Here is a 16,097-nt window from a genome sequence, read left to right as displayed (position 1 = left end):
GACTAAAGAAGGAATGGACTTCTCAGGGTTTCATCTACCCTCTATCTGTGCATATGCAGATGGTTTGCAGGCCAGCAGGGAGGGGAAGGGCTGCGATTCCCTTATAACTCTTGCTAGCCAGAATTGGGAAGTGTTGGAATTTTCTGCTGATACTTCTGTAAATCATTACCCCGGAGGAAGGAGGAAGTGGTAGAGGAACTGTGACTTGTAAATGATTCCTAATCAAAGTGCTTCCCAAGGCTATTCCTGGAGAGCTGCAGATTCCTCAGCACCCCTTGCTCAGGCTTGCGTTTAAGGCTCCTTTCCCTTGATCACAAGCCAGAGTGTGCCCTTCCCTGGAGTAAAGCCAAGCCTTACCTCTGAGGAGGGGCAGCTCTAGTTAGTACGAAGTGGTGAAATTGTACAGTGGGATAGTAGGAATGTTACCATAGATAAGTCCCGTTGACCTACAGTGAGTGCAATCCCACGCCACTTCGAGTGAAGCTATTCCTGTGACTGTTTCACTGTAGCAACAGTTTCATAACCCACTGGTTTCATAAAGGTGCCATGGTTTTCCTAAAATTATATTTCCAAGAAATCCTCTGAATGAGCTGCAGTTTAGCACGTTTTCATGCTGAAGTCTGCATAATGCTTTAAAATGTATTTTTAACTCTCTTTGCTAAGTGCTTAGAACAAGCAGGATCTCCTGTTTAATAAAAACCTTTGATGGATGCATTAAGGAAGTGGTGTGTATGTAATCCTATATTTCCTGAGGTTACCTCAGTAATACACATGGAGTGCAACATTTAAGGAAAGCACGTGCACGTATAAAGGTCTTGTAAAATGTCAGAAATAGTGTCCTTAATTCTACTACAGTATGATTTATTTTACCACTGATGTCCTACAGATATCAGGGTGCTTTATCATCAAACCTTCAGGCAAGGGCATCCATAAATTGTAGAAAAAGCAAGTGAAGGATGAAGTCTCAACCTCTCCAATACCTCGTTGCCTTGAATTACTGAAGGAGATTTGTTCTCTTTGCTTGTGAATGGAACAGTGACTTGGTGTGGGCTTCCCACTTTTCTGGCAGTTTTTGACCTGGTAACAACAATTCCAAATTCATGTGTTTAGGCACCTTCCTCTAAACAGTGCACTTTTTTTTCTCTTCCAAGAACAACCCTTGCTAATTTTATTCATAACCATAAACATTTGCACCTCCAAAAAATGAAACTTCAAACTCTGCGATGACATGAACTCCATGTTGTCTTTAAAGAACTATCCCTACCGCTATAAATAAAGCCTTTATTTTGTATCCAAATATCAGATACCAAAACTTGGACATTCTGAGATTTAAATCACTCTAGTCTGGCAATTTAGTCTTGTGGATAATTTAAGCTGAATTATTTAAAACTAATGCTCTAAGGATAAGCTGTACTGATGCATCTGTAGAGTTTCTTGTAGTGGAGCAAGTGTTTTACAGAATGATGATGAAGTGAGAGCTGGAATTGTCACCTCTCTCAGGACCACAATGGTACTAGTATTCTCCATGTACGAGAAACATGCATGCGACATTGGAGGGATTTAATCACTGAATATCTCTATGAATGAACTGTTCTGAAGGAAAAGCTGTTCTCTGAATAGTGGGCCAGTGCTGCACTGTAACGTGGGAGTTGGAAGCGGGGGAGAAGGTAGCAGTGATAGCTGCCAAAGTGTTGGGTTTATAGGAGTATGATTTCTGTAGGACATAGCAAGAAGAGATTGTAGGGCTGTTTTGCAAAGCTTATACTGCAGTAAAAAAAAAGAAAGGAAAATCAGCCTTTGTGCAATTTTATTTTATGAAAGCAAGTGCTATTTATATGAACATATTGTGGCAGTGAATATCATATTGCAAGCATCGGGTTAGGACTTTGAAACACTATGTAAATGCACTGGTGGTGTATACACAACTGTACACCCACTGGACTGTGCTTCATGTGTTCTTGATGCCAATGAAAACAAAGCCGTCTCCAGCTGATTCAGGGGAAAAGTCATAGCTGCAAGAAGCCAGGACCTGGTTTACAGAGCTACTGCTCTGCTTCTAATAACTGAACTTAGGAAAAGTCTCTTGGATTTAACCCTAACTTTCTTATTTTCTGAGATGGGACGTGAGTAAGCTGAAGAAGCTTGTTAGTGGTTTTTAATAGTTTTTCCCGCCACAGATGGTTTCCAATGTAACATGTTTTACTGCAGTTTTTCATAGAAACAGTTCATTTTAGAAGAGAAATAAATAATCATGTGGCTCACAGCAAAGCTTCCATTATTCACTGGAGACCTCTAGTATAAGAGTTAAATTAATCACAAATAGCTGAACTCTCTCCTGGAGTGACATGCCAGAATCATTTCCTTGCCAGTGTCTTTGCTTCCCTTTTGCAGTCCCCATGAAGCTGCTGCTTTCTGCCCCTGTGGTGCTGCAGAGCTCTGCCCCTTTCTGCAGTTTGTGGCTCCAGCTGCCCTGCTGGTCCTTTCCTACTTTTAGCAGTTACCTTGGCTCGGTTTTAAGCAACTCGTGGGAGTTGTGCTCTAAACGCTGTCATCCAAGGCAGACTGAAAATCAATGGAAAGATTCCCACCGATATGAATGACCTTTGATTCAATCCTTGCCCACATCCCACCTTAAAATTTATTTTTAATGTTACAAGCCTGAAGCTTTTTGATATTACTGCCCAGCATGGAGTACATGGAGTGCAGTGGCAGCAGTCAGTTTAATGAGACCTGCAGAAAGGAAGAGATTTTGATTAGTAAGTGCATGAAATGGCAGCTAGTGATGGAGGCGATGTGAAGGGATTCAGATTCAAGAAAAGAGTGGATTTCAGATGCCGGACAATCATCTCTATTTTGGAAGCAAGAACTAAGCTTATATGTAGCATTGAGCATTGTAGGTAAAGCTGAGAAAATGAGGATAACTTTAGGTATTGTCTGACTGAGAAAAACTTATGAGGAGCTAGTGATACTGTTGCTGGAAATAATGCCTGGGATAATTGAACAGCCAACACAGTTCTTTGAGGCATAGTGTGAATCCAGACAGAACTGAGCCATAGGGGGATAACGAATTGATCCTTTTTTACTCAATAATAACTAGCAGAAGAAGTAAGTACTTAGTACAGAGCTGAGAGGTCTGGCTTCTACATGTAACTTTGGAGACATTAAGGAATCCCTAATTAAAGACAGAATCATTTGTGGGACACATTATTGTAGCTTGTAGGAGAGATTTGTTGAGAGAAACAGGTCTATCCTTAGCAAAAGCCTGAGCTGTTGAGCTGTCCAGGAGAAGGATCAATAAAATAACAGCTCCCAGAGCAGAACAAGTATATATATGCGCTCCTGCTAAAAGACTTCAGCAATCAAGATCATAGCAGGCTGGTCTGGAGTGTGAATATTGTGAGTCAGCATAGGTGCTGGGGAAACACAGCAAAGGCAGGAAGAAAAATGCCTTGTCTCTTGGGAATGGTGCAGTAGATGTGGGACCCAGATGCACCTTCTGTCCCATTGCCCCTGCTAACCTAGGAATAGATATATTGATTCAGGAGCAGCAGAACTGATGAAGTCCTATCTACTGTAACTACTTAGCCTTTCTATCTTAATCTGACCCTGCTGCAGTAATCTCAGCTCTCCTCCAGTGCCTCCCACCACACAAGCACCAAGCAAAAGGCAGCAGGTCTGGAAGATGCTGCCTGGGCAGCTAGCTGTTGCCAAACGCTGTATGATGCTTTCTGGTCACCTGTGGGGTACAGACTGGGGCCTCTGTACTGTCTGCAGTAGTCTCTGCTTTTCACAAAACTTGTAGGAACTTAATGGCTTTGAGATCTTCATGCCTTTGAGTTTTTTGCTGTCTTATCTCTCTATAGGCTTTTCAGAGGGGTCCTTTGATCAGCTGTGGCTCGATCAAAGACTTGATCAAGGGTTCATGAGTTATACGTGTGACTGGTTTGTACTTACATTAACCTTTTTCCTTGAGAAATCAGGCCAAATGAGGGAAGAGCACACAAAGTGATTAAACCTTTCATGGCTTTCCACGAAGAGGGGCTGTTTACAATATCACTTCAAACAGAGCCAAGAGTTCTCAATACGTAAGCCCTGGAGGGGAGGGCTGTTGGCTTCTCAGCAGCTGAAATCTGCAGCTATGCTATTGGGTCAGTGAGCGATTTGATTTCAGCTGGATTGTGAAGCCAGATGCAATATAATCCCAGCAACACTTCTCAGCAATGCTAGGAGACTGAAGAAATATGACCATGTGCCGGTTATGCCGAATTACCTGGCCGAGAGCAAAGTGCTGTGTGACCCTCCTCGAGGATCCCGTTCAGCGGTTCCAGGAACTGTGAAATTTTAGCAGCAGTGTCTCTGCCTGTGTGTACTTAAAGAAAGCTACTGTGCAGCCCAAGATTTCATATTCCAGAATCTTCCCTTTCACCCCAGGCAGTAAATATCCTGGTCCACCAGCTCCTCACACAGGAGAGTCTGTGGAAATCATGTTATAAAACTGAAAATTGGACCTGCCAGCTCCTCAGCAGTGTGATTTCAGAATGGAGCCATACCCCAGAAAAGCACACTTTATTCTGTAGGAGGATGCTGTAATATTTCAAATATGCATTTGTAAACAAGTGTTGCACACCACTTTCGTCTAAAAAAAGATTTTTTTTTTCTCTCTTCTAAGCAATCCCGGGAAATGTGGTTCTCGAGAACTGGAATAGATGACAAGACTACATTGACTTGGCATTTACATGTGCCACTTTGTACACAGGGTAGTTGCTTGATGGAAAGCATGACAGTACTTTAGAGGCTTCATCCTGCCCTAAATTGCTGGCTAGTGGATAATGTAGATAATTCCTCGGCAGCTGGATACAATCGCATACAGATTAACTTCCAAAAGAGGAAGGCTTTTCAGTTCCTGGTTTTAGGTCAAGATGTTCTAACTCTGTGACGCTTTGCAACCGCACTTGCATTTGCTAGGAGTTAAAGGACATAAATTTACATTAGTTGGAGACAACTAGTTGAACTTTCTTATTAATATAGCTTGATGACACATGCAGTGTACCTGCCTATTTGTATCATAGTAGCGCACATGAAGGGGGAGGTGATAAAGTCAAGTTGTTAGCTGCTATAAATTGATGGAGTGCTTTAGATTTCTCTTGGCTCTGTCAAGGAATGACTTCATATCAGATTCAGAGAAGACAGAGAAAGGTTAGCTTAAGGATTGTGACTTTACTTTGCCCACTAATTGTTCTAGAAAAAACTGTTGATAAGAATCTTTCAGCTTGCCATTTCTCATCCATATGGATGCTAGCTAACGGTTAAGACATTTCAACAATATTTAATATCTATAGCCACCGGCATGATCTGATGCTGAAGTGAAGGAGAGCTCTTCAGAGCATTAGCTGCACATGCAGTTCTTAGGGCACTACTTTGAACTGTTGCTAGGACCACTTTCTAAAGCTTTCCTTTAGCACTGATACTGCAGCAAGTAGGGCTTGAGATCTAGATCTAGAGCACACAAGGCAGTATAAATACCTGTTGTTTTGAACAGAAGCTCAAGATCTCCCTATTCTGTATTTTTTTATCCAGTACTTTCTAAAAAGGCATTTTTAAAATCCTAGTCTAGACAGTATATCAGGCTGCAGGGATGTGGGAAGCTCTGACTTGTCTGTCTGTCGATTTGGTATACTGATTGATGTGCTGTTTGCTTTTATAATGAGGACTGTTTTGCTACTTTGTGCATTGCCTAAATAGCTATTCCCTCCAGTGACCTTTTCAAGGAATTCTCCCTGTGCACAACATGGCTATTTCATGGCTCCTCAAGTACGTGCAAGGTTGAAGTTATTGCAGAAGCTGTATGCCATGTATCACACAAGCATTCTTATATGGGCTGGATTGTCTTTCATCTGATTTGAGAGATACCACATATTTCATTTCCAGAAGTAGCTACACTCTAAATATGATGTTCTCTCACTTTTGTGCCTGAAATCTACTTGCATTGCACATCAGGAATGGTACATCTGCTTGTAAACCCAAGGTATGGATTTACAAGCATATGATTTCAGGGGTATTTGAAGACCTTTCCATAATAAATGTTTCTGACCTATTTTATGTCTTTAGTACACGTTTGGGAGGTAGTGGAAGCCTTTACTGTCACACAGTAGTTAATGCATCAGACAGAGTTCCTGGTGATCAGTAAGTGTGTGCAAACCAGTACACTGTCTAGTTCATGTAGGAAGCCTTATTCACTTCAATGAATATGGCCTAGTGAAATAGGAGTCCTAGCATAAGTCTTGATTTTTTTTCCCCAGAGTGGTAATATTCATCATTATCTGAGTCTCATATTGTAAAAGTGTATCTCCTTATCAGGATATTTCTATTCACTGCTTTTATGCCATTGATGCCACAAAATGATGTCTCAAAATACATTCACGGTGGCTTCAGTCACCTGTGAGGTGTTAGAGTAGTTGAAGGCAAACAATCATGCAGTTTTGTATGTTTATTTGGCTTCTCTTGCCATTGGCTTGGGGCAGACATGCTTAGTACTGACCCTGCTGAACTTTCAAAGATGTTTTTCTTGCTGGTGGAGTAAAGTCTTTATTCATAGACGGAGACAACCTTGAACATCTGTCTTAGTTCTTACAGCAACCCCTGCTGAGGCTACAGTCTGCATCTGACCTTACTCTAAATGTCTGGAATATGTGTCATAGAATTGAGAGGAATGTAATTTTGATTTTCCTTTATAAACTATTTTCCTTTATAAACTATTTATTTTTCCTGTAAGCATAGCCTAACTGGTGGTTGACCTGCTGGAGAGCAGCTCTGCGGAGAAGGACCTGGGAGTGCTGGTGGACACCAAGTTAAGCATGAGGCAGCAATGTGCCCTTGTGGCCAAGAAGGCCAATGGTATCCTGGGGTGCATCAGGAAGAGTGTTGCCAGCAGGTCGAGGGAGGTGATCCTGCCCCTCTCCTCAGCCCTGGTGAGGCCACATCTGGAGTACTTCGTCCAGTTCTGGGCTCCCTGGTACAAGAGGGATGTGGCACTACTGGAGCAAGTCCAGCGAAGGGCTACAAAGATGATTAGGGGACTGGAGCATCTCTCTTATGAGGAAAGGCTGAGAGAGCTTGGCCTGTTTAGCCTGGAGAAGAGAAGGCTGAGAGGAGATCTTATCACTGTGTACAAGTATCTGAAGGGAGGGTGTCGAGAGGATGGGACCAGACTCTTTTCAGTGGTGCTGAGCAACAGGACGCGAGGCAACGGGCACAAACTGAAACACAGACAGTTCCATCTGAACATGAGGAAAAACTTTTTCACTGTGAGGGTGACAGAGCACTGGAACAGGTTGCCCCGAGAGGTGGTGGAGTCTCCTTCTCTGGAGATATTCAGAACGCGCCTGGATGCAATCCTGTGCAATGTGCTCTAGGTGACCCTGCTTGAGCAGGGAGGTTGGACTAGATGATCTCCAGAGGTCCCTTCCAACCTCAGTGATTCTGTGATTCTGTGAAATGAAGCCATTCAAACTTCTTTGAGAATGGAAGTTAAGAACAAATGTCCTACAATCCACCATGGGCTGAATCCTAATGTCAGAATTTAGACAAAATTTTCCATAAAACCAATGGCAATTTTACTTCTGTAGGAGTATTTGCAGTCTTTCAGGCACAAGGTGAACACAGGGCAAAGCTAAGGAGCAATCATTTTTAAGAGGATTTATGGCTTCACTTTAAGATAGAGAAAAAGCCTGAAAATGGAATGGGAAATGAGATGCCCACAGAAACATAGGTCTTGATAATACCAAAGTTAATGTTTAATATTAAATAATATTTATATTAAGTAATGTTAGGTTTAAACATGCACATTATCAGTAACACACTAATTGGGGGTATGGTGGCCTCTGTCCTCCTGAGATTTCATGAGCCCTTTTAAAATCTGCTTATGACAGGGACAGCTCTGCTGTTGGTGGTCACCATTCTCTCCTTAATGGTAGATGAAGCCCAAGGCTCTTTGAGATTAATTGTAGCTTGGTCTTGACCCTTGGAGAGTTTCTGGACAGACATGTTTTTATGCAGACATGCTACTCCATCTCTCCTAACACATGTCCATTGGGATAGAGATTTTTTCAGGTAGTGTGCCTTGTTCTCACTGACTTGGGAATTGAGCAGGAATGCTCCCTTTTGGGGCACATTCAGAAGTGCTTCTTGTGCTCCCCTCCCTTCCAGAAGACAGACTGCCCCAGGCATGTGGGAGACAGCACCCTCTCCTTCATCCGGGGTCCCCAGCAAAGTCACTTGCGGCCTGGCTGCGTGTGTCTCTCAGCTCCACCAAGTTTCTTGTGTCCTCAATGAGCAGTGAAGGACTGTAGCAGAGGCAGGGCATTAGCAGGAACAGGCAGAAGGATCGCTAGGATAGCTCCTCTCGTGTTTTTGGGGGAAAGACTAAGGCAATTGTCTTTCTTGCTCTGAGAGGGGCCTCTCATGGGAGTGTTAGAAATTGCTGTTCTGTCTTTCCTTCTCTTCCATGTCTGTGAGAAGAGACAAGAAGCTACCTGGGTCCATACTGCCCTTTGAGTCAATTCCAGGGATCGTCTTGCTGTGTTTTGCAGAGACTGGACATCAGCATGGATTAAAGTGTTTTTTTCCAACATGGAGAGTGAATTTTTTCCCTTTAGAAGCTGATTTCTTATAAAATCTCTGTTGCCCCCAGAGGACTGTGGACTGCAGCAGCATCCCCCGATTAAGGCTTCGTGTAACTATCACTGAAGAATTTATCTGTCTAGCTATTGAATAGCATTTCTCACAGGAAGCAGATGGCACTTGTACTTAATTGATCTGCACTGGCTTCCAGTTCAGGTTTGGTTTTACTGGAAGGTGTTGCTTTGGCCCTAGAATATTCTGCCTGCCTGGGAAATGTTATACTTAAGAGGGAAATGTGAGCTAAAAGCTGTAATGTAATTAGGAGGTGGAGGATGCAAGGTGTTTACTGTGCAATTCCCTCCCTGAGTTAGACCTTCCAGAAACAAGCATTTTGCTTGTAATTTTTTCCCTTGCTTTTTTTTTGTTGAACTTCAGTTGTACTGTATTTGTTTTCTATGCAGCTCTACTTAATACTATTTAAAGCTTTGGCAACACTAGCTAATCCTGCTTGGAAAGCTAGTATTCTGAAAGCTTCATGAATTTTGAATAACAATAACTGAGGCTATGTACTTTTCAGAAAATAGAGAGTCTGATGGGAATATTTTGTAGGTTTTGACGTTTCCTTAAAGCGCTGAACAAGCTACCTCTCTAAGCTCTGTAAGGCAAGCAAATTTGCTCTTATTTTAAAAGGAACATGCACCATGATGATTTTCGAGCCTGTAAAAACCTATATCTGGGACAGCAGAGAGCTAGAATGCAGCTTTACTGTTAAAATGCTAACAGCGTTACAGCTGGAATCAAGTATAACAGTGGGATAAAAGAGAGATACAATTGGAGTTAGGCAAAAATTCTGTGTGGAGGAGGGGGATGTAAAAAGGGTGAAAAAGGAGCTATAAATAAAAGGCAGAAGTGAATACATATTTAGTATTTTTCATTGACTACTTATATGTGGCATTTAGTATAAAAAAATCTATACAACAGACTATAAAGACGATGTCTCTCTAGAGCAGTAAGCCTGAGCTTTGCTTTTGTCCTTCAGAGGAGCAAGACTCCAGAGCAATTCTGTAGAGGGATAGGAAGGAATCAAATCCAGAAGCAAGGCTGCAAGAAAAGACCTGTGTTCACCATCTGTTAGAGCACAGTTTTATCTTCCGTGGGTATATCCCTGATCCTGCTACCCAGCTGACTTAGTTCTCCAGGCCCTAGTTTTCCATTCAGTGAATTATCAACAAAGTTTGAACTTTGTCTTCTCTTAGCCTTTTTCCCTGGGCAGAATGACAGCAGTGCTTCAGAGAGCCCTTCTTAGGTATTTATTCTTTCATTCTGCACCTGTGTCTCTTCTCACAGAGCTATTCCCTGAGCATCAGAAGAAAGATTGGCAAAGAGTTCATTTCATTTTGTCAAGTTTCTGGTCTGACCCTTAATTTAGAGCAGTCATTTCAGTCTACAATAAACTCTGTGTTCCTGCAAGCTGCAATGAAAGAATTCCGAGCAGTCCTTGGCCATGTGCATTCAGGATGCTTCGGTAGCCCCGTGGGACACGTAGACTTCAGAGCCTGAAAACTTATTACAGAATGGGGGTACAATCAGTACACTATTTTCTGTATAATAGCATATATGTGGCTCTGCTTGTGTGTAAAAGCTTTTACATGATTCACTGAGGCATTGTATCGTTAAGAGTGGAATGGCATATGATTGTTTCAGGCACAGAGCTCCACAAAATAAACGGCTTTTTTTCCGTCTTTCCCTAGGGAGCCCCGAGAGGCATCCAGCATGTACATGGGAGGAGACTGTTCATAAGTCTTCCATCACAGCATCCAGGAACACAAAGCTTGTTGTTGGGATGAGTTTGCTGCTCCGTGTGGTAAATCAGGCAGGGCAATTAGAGTAAATGGACTGACTTCTCTTGTTAAGGCAGAAGTAGATTGATCTTTAAAGTGCAGCAACCTGGACATCTCTCAGGAGTGTTTGGAGCACATTTTGGTAGAGGGTCCAGAGGTAAACACAGTATTCTGTAAACACAATGAAGTATTTAGGCAACAGAGCAGAATGAAAACAAAGTTCTCTTTTGACTGGCTGTAGTTAATTGATCTTATATATATGTTCTGTGCTTTTCTCTTTGCTGTTCTTTTTGCCTCTCTGTTTCCTGATATTCATTGATTCTTCAGGATACATACAGTCCAGGATGCTCATTTTTTCTTTTCATCACATTAATTCACAAAATCTTATATACCCTCTTGGTTTTCAGTCCTCTGAAGAAAGGAAACCCTCTAGGTTTGCATAGTTGGATTGGGAGGCTAACAGGAATGTGCTTTCTTGAATGATTTTGGCTTATTTGGTTTCTGAGGTCATGGACAGAATAGAAGAACACCTGCTCTCATCTCACTTCAGCACTTAATCCCTGTCCCAGACAAGCCTAGAAGGGCATGGCACAGGAGGTGAAGAATATTGTAAAAAATTACTCAGTAACTTTTTTGAACATCCAGAAAGGTTCAAGGGTAATGATTTTGTTCTCTCTGGTTTTCTCATATCCACACCAAGACATCAGCTAAAAAGACATTGTTTCTGCAACTATTATATTCACTGCTTGAGAGAATGAAAAATATGAATACTCCAAGGGCTTTGTAAACAATGTAGAAAGTGCTGAATGTCACTTGTACACAATCCTTGTATGCCTGATATGTGTAGAAATTTCTATTGGAAAATACTGCTTTGGCTGAGGCTTTTCAAGACTTGTTACAAGGTTGTGTGGGTGTGTGCACATGTGTACTTGGCATTTTGCTTTATTTTTTTCTAACTGAGCCTATTTTCCTTCAGGGAGGCAGGACACAGTGCATCCGAGAAGTCTGCCCTATTCTCTCCTGTCCCCAGCATCTCAGTCACATTCCTGCTGGACAGTGTTGCCCCAAATGTTTAGGTGAGTGGTTGCTTTCATGGGAATGTTGTACATAATGTAACTTGTTTCTGCATGGTATCTTTTATACTAGTACTTCATAGTCCTGGTAAATTTTGGGACATTGAAGAAACAGTGTTGCTCAGTAGAGTTTATAATCTACAGGTTGTAAAAGGTGGTCAGGGTTGGTGTGGCAGGCCTGTGATGAATGATACTAAGGAAGCAGCTGCAGAAGAGCATTTGAGCATAGGGCATGCTTGGAGAAACAAATATAGAGATGATTCCCGCCTTCATTACATGTTTTGTGAAGGAGATTGAGATGGGAGGAAATGTTTTGCTGGAATTTGCTGCAAAAAAAGGCCTCACCCTCTCATATTTTTATTCAAGTGTGCATTTGCATTCTTGGTTTTGAGGAAATGCAGGTCAAAGGAAACTTCTGGGTTGAAACTGCATTCTTGGAAGCTGTTGTCAGAGAGGCCAAGGACCTGTGAATCTGCCTGGTTGTTGCCATGTTAAGGGGGAATCACAATCTCAGCCAGGATTATTTTCAATTATGTCTTTCCAACACATTTTAAAGGAATAAGTCAGAGGCCTCTGAGAAGGGCTAGTTCTTCCAAGTCATTCCAAGAAAGGCAATGACTTTTGAGAGTCCTTATTTTTCTCATATCATTTCCACACATTCCACAGGTTAACTAAACCTCAGCATGCATCGCTCTAGTTCATAAAGAAGGAACGCTTACCTCCTGCCACATAAATTAAGTTTAATTTGGTCTATGAGGTTGTGATTAGGTATGGCACATTTTCAGAGCTGATAATTCCCAGTTTTTCAATAGGAACATTTTTGTTGTCTTGGCCATATCCTTACTACTCTCTGAAGTCTTTTTCTAGGTCTGGGTTAGTGGAACAGAGAGCTCTAATCTTGGAGGCACGGAGCCATAGAGAATTCCAGCTTCTCATAATACTTAACATTTTTGATTGCTTGAAACAAACCTGAAGTTTGTTTATTTATTTATTTATTTATTTACTAGTTGAGAAGTGCTACAAGTACATATTTGCCTGGAACATTTAACCACAGCACCAGAGAGCAATAAAGTAGGAGAATGAACTAGAGAGAAGAACCGTCCAGAATATATTTTTCTTTCCTTCTTCAAACTCCCCTTGTCCTCCTCACCTCATGCTTTTCTCAGCTAAACCTTCCCCTCCTTGATCTAGGCATTCGAAAGCCAGCTTTGATCCTTTGACTGCTTTGTGCTCCTAGAAATGTCTGTAAATGAATTCGCTAATAACAACCATTTCCATTTTATGGGGCTTTTGCTCTACAGCATGTCAGAGGTGCCTGTGAATAGATAATATCTATTCACAGTGAAATGTTTGAAGTTCTGGAGTACAGCAGAGCTAAGGGATGTGTAGCAAACTGAGTGACAGTAGGGAAAGGGAATGGTTTTCAGGGATGCTGAGGCATGTTTTTTTAAAGTATCATGAGAAGGACCTCCCTGCAGCTGAATTCCTGATGTTCAGCATATATAGCCTGGAAGAATGCAGTTGACTCTACTGGGACTTGAATTATTGGTTTAAGTAATGGTTATGAGCCATCAAAGCAGACCATTAAGCCAATATACCCATCACCACATCTTTTAAAGTGGTAGCTCCTTTGTCAGTGGTTTTAACCAACTATTTGAACGAGGTTGGCCACCCTGAATTGCATTGGATGGTTTGCAAGGCAAGGCAAGGCAAGATGGTGCGAGAGAGAACTGGACTCTTGTTCACTTGCTGATATAAGTTATGCGATTGAAATCCTGGCCCCATGTAGAGCAGCGCAGTGTTGTTACTGACAGAAATATGGTTAGATTTTGCCCATAAGCAGTGCATGGATGTGCAAGTATTCCATTTAGGGCTACTGGGCATCCTCAGCTGAGTTCATATGTCAGTCCTGCAAGAGAGATTAAGCCTTTTTGAAAGGGTGCATATTCAGTAAAAGGCAGGTTGATTATGTGAGCATGAGTTAATCCAAGGTAGCTAATCTACAAGAGAGAGATGTTTAAATCACATCTTGCTGAACAATAGCAATTGTTTCTTAACATTTTTAGTAATTCTTTTAACATTAACATTTGTAAAAACTCAAGGCTACTTCAATGGATTTTGCTGTCTGCTTATCCTTTTGTTCACTTATATCTTAGAGCAACCTGGAAGCTTTTTCTTTTATGCTGTTCTGCTTTCATTCAGAATTATTAAGAAGGGAAGGAATTACATACAGTTTAGAACACAGGGACAAACTTCAGCGATTCCAGCTGAACCTGCCAGCTGACTTGGCAGCTTAAGGGCTAAATTGTTGGCCTAATATATAGTGACTTGTTGTATGTACTTATAGTGGCCATTCTCTACCTTAGAATTGATGTCTTTTTATCATCAGATCTCAGAAATGATAAGCCCAGAGACTGGCTGCCACTTATAAAAGGACTTATTAGTTAGCTGCCACCAAAAGTAAATGGGGGAGGTATGCAACATGTGAAGTAAAAATAGTGATTTCATGTTAGTTTTTGTAAAAAACTCATGTGTATGTGTATGTATGTAAGGTGTTCACTTGTTTACAAGACCTTATTAGGAAGGAAGCTGAAGAATAGAAGAGAAACTTATAGAACAGCAAACTGTGTTGGAACTTGGATTTCACAATGCTTGCTCAACTTCAGGAAGGATTTGGTACTGATGCTACCTTCCCTATATAATGCTCTAAAATTTGCCTTGCTCTTATGAAACCCAAATTTTTTATAGACTATGGAAGGTAAATTCCCCCCACTGATGTTCTTTATTTTTTTGTGTTGGCTCCATTCTGCTTATAAACTATGTAAATGTCTGTAATTCTTGCAACCGTGTTTGAACATCAAGCTCCCTTAATGATATTGGATAATGTGCATTTTTTTGCATCAGTGTAACTGAATTGATTTAGTTCGGATGCTGTGAACCCCTGAAGTAGATATGCTAAAACCAGTTTAGGCTGCTTTATTTGATATGCTATTGCATTAAGTTAAAGATTGTTTAAACTAGTTTAAGTGTACCTACACTAAGAATTTGCAGTGCTTACTTTGTATTCGTTTAGGTGCACTGTGCACTTTATGATGAGAAGGAGTAGAAGGATTTTTCCGACATAAACATGCCATAAATCATATTTATATTCCCTCCCACAGTAGAATTTGCACAGATGAATGTGTGCTAGAGGAACAGTGAACTGTTAAAAGAACATATTTTTTTCACGCCAAAATGGAAACACACAGCAAATGACACATTGCACATGAATTTGGTCTGGTGACAATAAGCCCTACTATTTTTGTTGACAGTATGGCATCTTTTCAACCACATTCTGTTTCTATTACTGTTTATTTATATTCAGGACAGAGGAAAGTGTTTGACCTCCCATTTGGAAGCTGCCTCTTTCACAGCAATGTGTATGATAATGGGTCCTCATTTATTTATGACAACTGCACAATGTGTACATGCAAGGTAAGTCCATAGTGCTTTGGTTTTATATGCTGCTGGTTGCCTGGCTTGGCATAAATTTGTAATACTGGAGAACTATAAGGCCTGATACTGTTCTGCTTTGGCTTCTTGTGTGGTCTTTGAGTCTGATCTGAAAAGCACTCGCAGTTGTGCCAGAAAAACTTAAAAAGTTATTGACTGCCTCAGTTGAGATATGATGCCTGACTATGTGTGATGCAAAATAAAGATACTCAGATTATGTGATCCTCTTTAAGTTTGCACTGCAGTGGAAGACAAGTTTGTAGATGATGAGTTTCCACATCACTGCTGAAGGGCAGTGATTTTTTTAGTTGCTCTAATGTGACTGATCACTTGTACTTTGGCACCTAGGCACAAAAAATGTAAAGTGTTGCCAAGTTAAGATTTTGCAGGCCAACAGAAGTGCAAGTTGGGCTTTAGCATCACAGACCATGAAAGATTGCCTTAATCCAGTAAATTGTTTTTGTTTTCCCTGAGCTGACCCTTTCAAAGCAGTTGCGCTATGACTTGGGCAAATGCAATGACTGAGCAAACAGAAATGTTATGATAAGGACATACAGGAGCACAAACATCTTAGTGATGATTTCATGACTTCCTTCTGTGCTTTTACCCAGGATTCAACAGTGATATGTAAGAAGAGTTGCTTACTGCCTGGAGAATGCAATAAAAACAAAGACCAGTGCTGCAAGGCATGTATCTCATATATCTCTCCTGAGGAGGTGAAAGTGTGCAAGTTCGGCAATAAGATCTTCCAGGTAACGTTTCAGGTGTGGCTCGAAAACAGATGCCATTGTAACAGCTGAAACAGCATGGGTTTACTGTAAATTAGCATTGTGGTTTGCTTTTTAGCACAGTCCTCACCATCCTGGTTGATGATGGAACAGCTCAGAGGAAAAGCTTTGCAAAATTTGCCATCTGCTATTTTCTTTTTGAGTCTGTGTGAATTCTGCTGTTACACAGAAGTTAAGATTAGTTCCTTCTGGACATGGCATTGTGTCTCCCTCTCCCCACACAGAGACTCAAGCTGCTGCTTCATGACAAGTAATGCATTCTTAGTTAGAATTATGCTCTGCCT

General features: G+C 41.3%; 1 protein-coding gene across 1 annotated transcript in view; it reads left to right on the top strand.

Annotated features, from left to right (window-relative positions):
- The window catches only part of BMPER (BMP binding endothelial regulator), a 156,487-nt gene that overhangs the window by 70,478 nt on the left and 69,912 nt on the right, over window positions 1-16,097 (top strand). Inside the window, exons 7-9 of the mRNA XM_067292180.1 lie at window positions 11,437-11,536; window positions 14,898-15,007; window positions 15,637-15,777. Of these exons, the coding sequence (XP_067148281.1) occupies window positions 11,437-11,536; window positions 14,898-15,007; window positions 15,637-15,777 (351 nt within the window). The remainder of the gene's footprint in view (window positions 1-11,436; window positions 11,537-14,897; window positions 15,008-15,636; window positions 15,778-16,097) is intronic.

The sequence above is a fragment of the Apteryx mantelli genome, chromosome 2, assembly GCF_036417845.1.
Source record: "Apteryx mantelli isolate bAptMan1 chromosome 2, bAptMan1.hap1, whole genome shotgun sequence".
NCBI classification, from domain to species: Eukaryota; Metazoa; Chordata; class Aves; order Apterygiformes; family Apterygidae; genus Apteryx; species Apteryx mantelli.
This window is presented reverse-complemented; position numbering and strand designations above follow the sequence as displayed.